This window comes from Diorhabda sublineata, chromosome 3 (genome assembly GCF_026230105.1).
Source record: "Diorhabda sublineata isolate icDioSubl1.1 chromosome 3, icDioSubl1.1, whole genome shotgun sequence".
Taxonomy (NCBI): Eukaryota; Metazoa; Arthropoda; class Insecta; order Coleoptera; family Chrysomelidae; genus Diorhabda; species Diorhabda sublineata.
The window spans coordinates 40,836,508-40,847,132 of NC_079476.1; the positions used below are offsets into that span (position 1 = coordinate 40,836,508).

General features: G+C 30.7%; 1 protein-coding gene across 1 annotated transcript in view; it reads right to left on the reverse strand.

Moving 5' to 3' along the window:
* LOC130441309 (neural-cadherin-like) overlaps window positions 1-10,128 on the reverse strand; it is a 110,916-nt gene extending 100,788 nt beyond the window's left edge. Inside the window, exon 1 of the mRNA XM_056774925.1 lies at window positions 9,999-10,128. Within this exon, the coding sequence (XP_056630903.1) occupies window positions 9,999-10,050 (52 nt within the window). The 5' untranslated portion in view covers window positions 10,051-10,128. The remainder of the gene's footprint in view (window positions 1-9,998) is intronic.
* Window positions 10,129-10,625: the final 497 nt, after the last annotated feature.

A 10,625-nucleotide genomic window follows, 5' to 3' on the forward strand; every position in this document is an offset into this window, starting at 1 on the left:
AGACCACAAAGATGTTATATTCTCATCAATATTGTTAACTGTATCAGCAAATTTCATTAGTACTTTCGATAAAGCAGATACAGATAATTTCCGAAGAATTTTTCTTCTACAGTAATGTGTTGTGGACCTGAAGGAAAAGATCGAAAAAAGGTCATAATAAAAGAATGAATTACACTATTTTAAATTTACATATTCAGATACTACGACATGGAATAACTACTGACCTTCAGATAAAAGATGTTTATCGATATAAATGTAAAAACAGTACGTTGAAAACTAGAAAAAAAGCGGATATACTAAATATAGAATCAAATTTAATCCGTTTTAAAGCACAGACATCATTTGTGCAGTTGGTCAATAACATCTGAATAAATGGTTCACGGACGAGTCTTGATTATTTCTGTGTAGAAGAAGCTCATGCGGATCTAATTTAGAACCTCATGTGTCCCATTCATAAGCATTAGAATGTTTTTAAGGTACATAACAAGTAATAGAAATCCAAAGAATGAAGTAAAAACTCAAACAACAAAGGTGTCATTAATATCAAGGTACCAGCGTGAGATCAGAGCTGAGAGCACCACAACTAAGCGACTGTTAAGAACTATTGAAATGCAAACGCTGAGATCAATATCGGGACACGCATTATTTGACCACCACAAGAGAAATGATGGAATAAGGGAGACATATGACATCCAGGATATAGTGAGATGGGCGAGAGACCACGTGGGCAGAATGTCAGATGACTGGTGGTACTACTCAGATGACTACAAGATGGTATGAAAGCTGGTCTTTGATGAAGAAGAAGAAGATTCATGGGACAATTAGACATTTACATCATCCACCTAGAGTTCTACTATATCAACTATATCCTCAACTACTAATTTTCATTATAAATTTCGTAATCCAGGTTCGTATCTAAGTTTTTACATTATAATTTTGTTACATAATATATTATTATCGCAGGGAAAACCAGTTTTGGATGTTTTATTTCGTTAAGCCGGGCATCAAAAACAACTTTTCGTTCTAGTTTGTGGCTCTTGACTTAAATTTCAAAATACTCCTGTTTTATAGAGTAAACGCCTTCAGGGAATTCCGTTTAATGTTTACGACATTGTTGAATTTCATCTTCTCATTCAAACAACTCGCCTCGGGTATTTATTGTAAATATATCGAATTTTAGGTAGGTTGAAATGTTTTTTACAACATAACGCGAATGGATGAAATCTTCTAGCTGTTTCACTAACATACTCACATTCTAATTGTCTGTTATAATGTTTATTCTCGATATTTCATATCATGTACTCTTACAAATATATTTTCGAAATAATACGTGACAAAAATATTATTTTTACTTTTCATATTACATTATATGATTTCGAGAAAGAATGGAAAGGTACACTGTTAATTTTGAACCACTACGAGGACTAGGAAAAGCGTAAAAATTACTGGGAATCTTAGACCAAAAGATCAGAAAACTGATGAGAAAAACTACCGCAGAAAACTGATTCATAGGTCTTCAATTTTTTCAATCTCAGAAGATTTTTTCTTTGGAGTATTTCATAGTGAACAAACAAAATGACCTTTTGCTACAGCTAGAATCAAATTTAATGATTATTCGTTTCTACTTAAAAAACCATTTTCAGTGTTAAAATAACAAAAAGGAGAAAATTAAAACATTTACGAGTTTATTTACAAGTATTTTACGAGTACTGAGAATGTGTGTTAAATTTATGACAGTAATTTTGCTGGTTACGAAGTAAAACCTGATAATAAATTCGGGGTGTACTTAAAACAGTTTTAACAAGTCACACGGGTATGTATAGATCGTATCTTATACAGTTTCATTGTTGAGGATTTTGTTAAATGTACCTCGAACGAATTATTTTATTATTTGAATTCTCGGAAATTACGAAATAAGCGACTTCAATACAGTTCAACAACAAAACCAAAATACGAACGAATTTTGTTTTTTATAAACAATAGAAAGTATTATTCAAAATTTTAGTCCCAATATTAGAGTAATTCACCTGTTTAAAGTGCCTTTCTGAGACAAAAACAATCACACCAGTTGTAGTCTTACATATTTACTAGGTGTTGAAATCCTTCGCTTCATTTAGAGATCTGTCTCTGACTTTAATACATTCCATGATGTTATTTCAAATAATCTATGATGTAGGTCCCCGTTAAGATCGTGTATTATAAATCTTAATGAATTAACCTTGAATTTAAGTACAGAAATTTGGTAATCCGAAAGGATAAGTTGATGGAGGGTAAAAATCCCAAACGTTCGCACCAGGGGTGAGTTAAATTGCACACGAGAGATTGTATTTCTGTCTGGATTACATTTGTGCAATGTAAGTGCCATCTAGTGTCGAACTGTAATCGAACCTTGAATACATTTCATGCTTATTCTTGTATAAAATTGAAAATTCTCGACTAAATATTAGTAATTTCGATGAAGTCTTGAGTGATTCTGAAATAGTTACGATTTAAGTTTATAATACAGGGTGTTTCATTAAAAAATACTTTAACTGCAAAAAAATACATTGTACTTATTTTTATAAGTATTTATTGGTATGAATTGATAGATAAGAAAGAAAAATTCACTTTTTAAACACGACTGATCTTTTCTTCGATATTGTTATTCGAATCTATCAAATTTCGTGGATTATTCTCGTAGACCACGCTCTTAAGATAATTCCACCACAAGAAAAATCAGTTGGGGTCAGGTCAGGGCTTCGAGGTGGATATTCTAAATCATTTTTTCTGGAAACATCTCGTGCGATTCAATCTTATTTATGTTGTCGTCGAAGATACAGCCTCACTTAAGCGTCGTAAAATTTTAGAAAGCAACACGTGTCTGCATAGTGGAACTGCGCAAAATTGTGGGCCTTAAGACGACAACTACAGATTCTGCAAGCTTAAGGAACGGCATTTATTCTGATTCTGCCATTTTCCAATTTTATCAACAGACTTAAGTAACTTAATGAAGTAGTATTAAGAAGTGGGACACAGATATCCCAAAAAAGTTGCATCTTTCGGGAACAGAAGAATGTGATGTAGAGTCTTGTACAAAATATCTTCTAGGTATATTGGTAAAACTCATGAAAGTCGAAGGTATTAATACCTGATTTTTTCGTATTTAAAAGGTGTGGGCTAAAAGATGGTCCACGTCAAAAAGTTGTTATGATGTACGTGCAGGATTATTGACATGTATTGTTTCATGTATCATGGTGATATCGAGAAGACTTTAATCACAGAATACGCAACAGTTGATAGATGACATCCTTCTCTAATAGACCTCGACAATAATAATTTACTTCTTTAATTTGATGCATGATGACTATTTTATATTTTGAGTTTTTTGAGAGAGATTTAAAGCAAACGAAACTTTATTTATTCCAACACATGTCTGGAGTAATTTATATAATGCAAACACTAGTTTACGTCGCATTCATTGAAAAAATATTATTAGAATTTTATGTAATAAAATGTATAACTTCACATCTGGCTTATAATGTTGTCATAAATCTATTTACCAATAAAAGCGATCGAATTTATACAGCGTCACAGAGATTTATGCTGCGCTCGGAATACACATGGTTGCAGAATAATAGTTTAACCTATAAATTTTGAATAAAATTATTTATAAACTAGGTGATTAATGGACATAAACTGCAGATGCTATTAAAACTTTTTTTCCATCAAATAACTGCAGCAGATTCTGCTAATCATCACAATGTTTCATTTTTTTCCTTCCTATGTTGTAAATAACATATTTTGATACTATTTTGGAGGCAGTGAATAACAAATATCAAAAAATATGTATAAAACTAGAAGCGTATTTATCTAGTAACCAAGCAAGCATTTTATAAACACGGTATATCTCAAATTTCAATCAATTTGCAAACGCAATCAAAAACAAGTTTCGCGATTTTGCAATGGCAATGTATATGTTATGATACTTGATACTAAAATAAAAAGGAAAATTCTAGTTCGTATCAAAGTTTGTATTATAAAACAAACGAAATGAGTAGGTAGAAATACTAAGACTAATATTACACGTAAGTCAATTATACTAATTTGTTTAAAGTCGATGAAAGAAACAATTAGAGAAAATATGGGTGCAATAGAATGAAATTAATTATCGAAATTACCATTAAATCTAAATTATAAATATGAAATATTAAATAATGATTCTTATATACTCAAACTCAAAAAGTATGTGCGTTTTATAAAATGAATTAGGCAGTGTCTTAATAACGTCCGGTAAAAAATAAACAATCCATCGTCGTTTCGTGTGACAACATAAAAGGAAATAAGAAACATGAATTTTCACTTTTCCACGAGTGTAAAGAATGAAAAAATATATGAAACATACAATCAGAAAATGAAATAAATCTTATTACGTCAATCTCATTTCATCCTGAAAGGAGAAAGTGAATTTGAAGCAGATTGTGTTCATAGAAAATATTTTTTCAAGCGATTAAGAATAAAAGAGAAGAAGATATCATTCAAATAAAAAAAATCACAATGACTTAACGCTTTATATAACAAAATACCGAGCGAATACTGATTGTTGTGGAAGCTAACAACCTAGAAGAAAATTATGGATAACCAAACTTTTCCAAAATTCCAAGACACAATTTTTTTTGTAAGCCCCTTTTGATACTAAGAGAAGTTCACTCTGTTTCTGAACATCGAAGCCAACAGATTTCTATATTTAAACGGAGCTACGCTGCTTCTTGAGACTCGGCACGAGCAACTTTAAGTAGTTATAAAACTTTGTTCGTTGTGCTACCCCTTCAATATCCTTGAGTCTGAAACTAACTTCCATAAATTATTAGAGAGAACAAACCATCAATAGAAAAAAATGTAGAATACAAAAAATATTAGTATTCGACAACTATAAGAAAGCATTTGACTTCCTAAGCCACCATGGATTGTTTATATATTATGGCAACAGGAAACGTCAAAATACTTGGAGGTTCACAATCGAAAGAGGCTACCAAGAAAATAGGCTCAAATATAAACATTGCCAAGACTCTATTTATAACAAATTTAGTCCCCAGTCGTAATCTAACGTTAGAAAAGAAAGAAATCAAATAGGTAACATCCTAAAAATACCTCGGACATGAGATCCGAATTGGAACCTGCGAACTAAACAGATTTGGGCAGCATTTAGCATTCGAGTCAGATATACTGGCATATCTCAAATGAAAGGTGTTTGACCAAAACGTCCTTCTAGTATTTGTGAAAGAGTCACAATTTAAAATGGAACTGGGAATAATAGAATGGCATGGCAGGGATGAAGCTTACAGGAAGAGTGGATAACAACCGATAGATTTCTTCCAAAATGCCCGAGACCAAGGAAAATAGTTTAGCTGATAGAGGATAATGATTATGGTCAAAAAGATTAACAAGCCTTTAGTGAAATCATTTGGTGTTGCTCTTTTATTAATAAATTCAAGTATTTTGAAGCTCAAGCAATATTGAGGGACGTTGTTTCTGAAGTCATGTGATAAAACGGAATTTTTTGAATCCCGTGCTTTGTATCAAGAGATTGTATGACAAGAATTTGTATTTGAAACATAATAATTAACAGCTGGGACCATTGGACTCATTGGTAAAAAATTAGAGAACGTCTATTTTATAAAACCTACGAATATTCATCACGCAATCATTTCTTTAAATACCTTTTAAAAGTTTCTCTCGTTTTGATTAACAATCCCGAGTTTCGTTACTTGGGAAAGCAGCTACTTTAACTCGTTAACTAGTTCCATCAATCTTTCTATCCTTTAAATTCTTTTTGTTCAATGAACCCTTAACGATTTGATGCGACAGATACTTTTTTTAGAAAACTCCCGTTGCTTTTATTCAACGCTCAGTTTGATGATGCCCTTACATAGATAAAAACGAAGCAATTTTTGATACATTAAATGGAAAAAGTTGAGTGAGTTAGAAACTTGTCGATGATCTAAAAGTTATGTGAAAAGACAGAGAAATATCAAGTGTTCAGGTATAGACGATTAGCGTACCTGATTGAAAGCAATAGAAATAAGGTTAGACTTCAAAAATGATTACTATCTCTTTTTGTAATATAGATTAACGTATTTCATCTTTTGGTTCGTGATAATTGTATGAAACAGAGGTATTATGAAGTGTATGTTGTGATTCATCTCTCCGATAAAACATGAATATGTTTTTCAAAAAATTTTGATACAATTTTGCACATTTAATTTGGACATTCAGATACCTATCTTAACGACTGATTTTTCTTACCAATTCTTATTTTTTATGTAAAATAATTGTTCTCTAAACTTTTTCCAACACATGTTATTGAAGGAAATTGTACAATATTTTTTAATTTTGGTTTTTTACTAGCAGAAGTTGGAAAAGAAAATTTATTCTGTCACAAAAATAGCTTCTTAAATTAGATTTTATAAAAGTTATTATACATTTAAATTGAAATCATTGTACCTGCTTGCAATACTTTTTTCCAAAATTTTTCATTATCATTATATACTAATTCCAATAGTAAACCTTTGAACCATAAGTTACTAAAATACTATTCAGTTTTTTCTAATAAATTTAAATTTATTTTTATACATACCAGTCGAAAACGAAATATTGTTTATCCAAATTTGAAGTTTCATGTTACTTTTAATTTCAAAATCAAATACTTTTTGAACGAGTGAATTTAATGAAAAATATCAAAAAAACTGTCTTTTAGGGCCTCAAATTTCTTTCAAGCGTAGGTATATATCTATAAAAGTGATCAAATATTAAAATTAGAGAAATCAAAAATGGCTTAATTGCCGTCAATTTACAACGAGAGTTTTTTCGTTTTTTCTAGTGACAAATCGCGCTCAAAACCTGGTTACGAAAATCGTTCCACCTTTTTTGTCTTACTTAGGGTAATTGCCGAAATTGATGTCTTCCTGGTTCGTAAAAAAAAGTTAACCAAGGCTATTGTAAGTAAAAAAATCCACTATTGAAAAAAGAAGAAGGAAATGACGGCAATAAATGGAGCAGATATGTTGATTCACATGGTGACTCAACACAACATATCTGACTCAAGGTGACAAAATTTCTTAAAGGCTTGGACATCAATAGAGTCAATAGCTCCAATGAAATACCACCAATCGCTATAAAAAGATGTACAACTAAACTAACAAGTTCACTGCAAACTATTTTCTCTATCATACAAAATGGGTTTCTTCCCTACAACTTGGAATCTTCCTCGATCTCAATCCATAACCGAAAAAATGGAAATAGAACGTTTCCCAACCACTAGAGTCTAATTTAGTTCCAGGGATAGTAAACTGGAGCTATCTTGAGTTCACGACCATCAACGGCTTTTGTAAATATAGATTAACTGGGGATCTCCTGACCTAAATCACCAATGTATCGACTGAAGTTATAGATGAACTTGGACAATGGCTTTAGACATATGGAAAGCTTTCGGAAAGATCAATCTACCCTAAACAACTACTAAACCGTTTGAATCAGTCAGTTCACGCACCAAAGACCAAGACTGCTGTTTTTACAAAGAAGACTGGTGTAGCGGATCGTAATTGGACATTATTGGAGTTGGAATAATCCGTTTTTCGTAGTCATGTTGTCAAAATAACTGAAACAGCTTCACAAAAACTTATGAACACTAAATATCTTTTATAATCCTCTACAATTTCTAATCCTTTACAAGGTCCAGATTCCGGCAAATTCTGAGAACTTTGATATGATGTTATTTCATGGATACCTTCACGAAAACGCTAATAATATTATTAATATCAAATTTGAATTTATTTGAATAAAAGCATCGTAATATTTTCATATTTTTTAGGAAGCATTGATAGTTATATATTCGAGGAAAAATTATTTGGAAATTGGAGCAGATGTTGTTAAAAATTGTTTGAAGAAGCTACAAGTGTGTTATGTATCATAGAACATTCGAAAATGGAGTATAGGAATCGCCATTTCATAGATAATAAAAATTCCTGGCCACAAAAAACTTTTTATTGAATTTTTTGTTGGGCTCCAAAAGAGAGATGAGATGGCTGGAGTGAAGCAGTGTCATCATTATCTGCTTTTACAGAAAGTGTATTTTGCATTGATGAATGTCAGGTTAGTTTCTACATAAGTAGAATTTGGTCGAAATAGTCCAACTAGGTCGAAAGAATTTTTAGCTTAGGCGTGGAAAGAAATGTCGATTAATTGTCTACTGTTAGAGATTTTGGAAAAAATTTTGAATCCTTCATTTACTTCTACATTTTTCAATGCAGTGCAAAATTCTAAATTTTTTCACTTTTTTGGAGTTTACTCGTTAAGAATCGATTTGCATGTATAAGGGGCCCGGTATGAGAAAAATGTGAGGAGTAAAATCTATCGATGAATGGCCTCGTTACGTTTTTGGTGCGCATCCTATGATGCGCAACTTTCTAATTTGTCAGTGTCGACATACTTATATCGCTGTCATTGTGAAGTTTTATTATCATTGCGTTCCGCTAAAGTGAACTGAAAGTATTTTCAAATAACTATGGCAGAAAGAGGTGTAGATGATATTGCCGGAACATCTAACAAACACGTGGTTGCAAGGTACGTTATAATTCATGTATTATATGTATGAGCATGTGCAATTTGTATTTATTAAATATTTTAATAATTATCGATGTAGTTGATATGAATATATATTTGAAAACAACACATAAAATTAGATAATCAACCCAATATGAATTATCGAGCGCATCCACATAAAATAGAAAATTTCTAACCTAACCAAAAATTAACTTTTTTGTCGATGTCTATAAATTCTTCCACGTTATTATGACTTATATTATAAATAATTTTTAAATATTAACAACTGTAGTCAATAATTCGATAATATTATCAGAAAAATCGACAATATTTTTTCATTATAATAATGTTTTTATATAATTTTCTTTCGAAAAGTTATTTTTTAGCTTATTTAAATAATTTTCATGTACTATTTATTATTGTATGTAAAAGATTTAGTGACATAATTATCTTTTGTAACCATTTTTCTTAATTATTAAGATAATATTATATTTTAAATAAAAAATTAATTACAATAATTTAAAAAAAATGTTTATAAAAACCTTTTTTTATCAATTTTCTTGAAGTCGGTTAAAATTTTTATAATTATGCATTTATAAATTTTCTAATTTTTTTTTATATTTTTTGACAGCGAGTTTACAGATTAAAAAAAAATTAATGAAGGAAGCCCAAAATATTCTGGCAATCAACCAATCTTTTTTAAGTTAAATAAACTCTTTTTGCGCCTGGTTAGACTATCGAACTTAAGGAGTAAACTCCAGTCCTTCGTCGGAGCTGACACACACACACACACACAATTTTTTTAGATTCGAGAATCCACCACTTTTTTTTTAGTAATAATATATGATAAATAGGATTTTTTATCTTTCAAGATTCTAATGAAAAAATTTGGACACAGCCAGGTATAAACGTTTGAAATTAAGTAAGAAATATGTATTCATACTTAAACATGTGAAGACATGATTAACAGAAGAAGAATTAATTATACAGGATGAATTATGTATCTACAAAACTTCTAGAGAAGAAGAGAAAAGATTAGGAATTTATTAATATTATGAAGCGACATAAAAGTGGTTAAAAAACCAATTTTCAATTCTAAATTTGAGTAGGAAAAAGAAATTTGTTCCTTGTAAAGTTTGAGGAATTTTATCAACTTTATGATCACTACAAAAATGTAATTTCTTCAAAAGATAAGTTCTTTATTTTTGGCAATATCGAACATGTAATGAGAAAAGTTAAATTATATTCGAAAGAGGCATACAAATTCGCGTTATTTCCACTTTCCATGGCAATATAATTATAAATTCCGATGAAAAATATTCCGCAGTCAACAACAACAAAAAAAATTATTTATTCAATCAACCCCACGATTTTATAATCAACTTTTGTTTCAAATATACATTTCAATATTATATATTTACCCAAATAAGTGCTATTGGTTAACACCCAGAAGACCTTTAGAGGGTCAACCATTACACCATCATCATTCACATTATATCCTCATGTACAAGTTTATGTTTCCCGTACGCGTAACGTGTTCTGATCGTAAAGGGAATTCGCGAACGGAACTAGCACGCGAACAGAGCTAGGAGTGAAACGGATTGTGGAGAAACGGCGAAAACACCACTCTCTCAATGGATGGAGAAGGATCTCCAGTTCCGAACGAGTCTGCGCAACATATATACCATTTATACGATATCTCCCGGTAAAAAATTGTCAATTATGATTTCCTCGAAATTAATATGCTAATTGATTATATTTCAGAGTTTATTGACGACAAATATAATGAAATGTTTGTCAAAAAGAGCGGAGTATTCTAAAAAAAAAGAGCTGAACGTAGCAAAATTTAATTGGATTGTACAGTATGTCATGAATATTAATTACTTCTCTCATATGGAAAAAGTTAACCACTCAAATAGTAGTATCGGTAACTTGTTATCAAAATTTTTTCAAACTTCAATTGGATCTACATAAACTGATGGAAAAACGATACATTGGACCTTGCAAAGTGTTATCACAATTATCAATTTAAGTGGATTGTATTTACT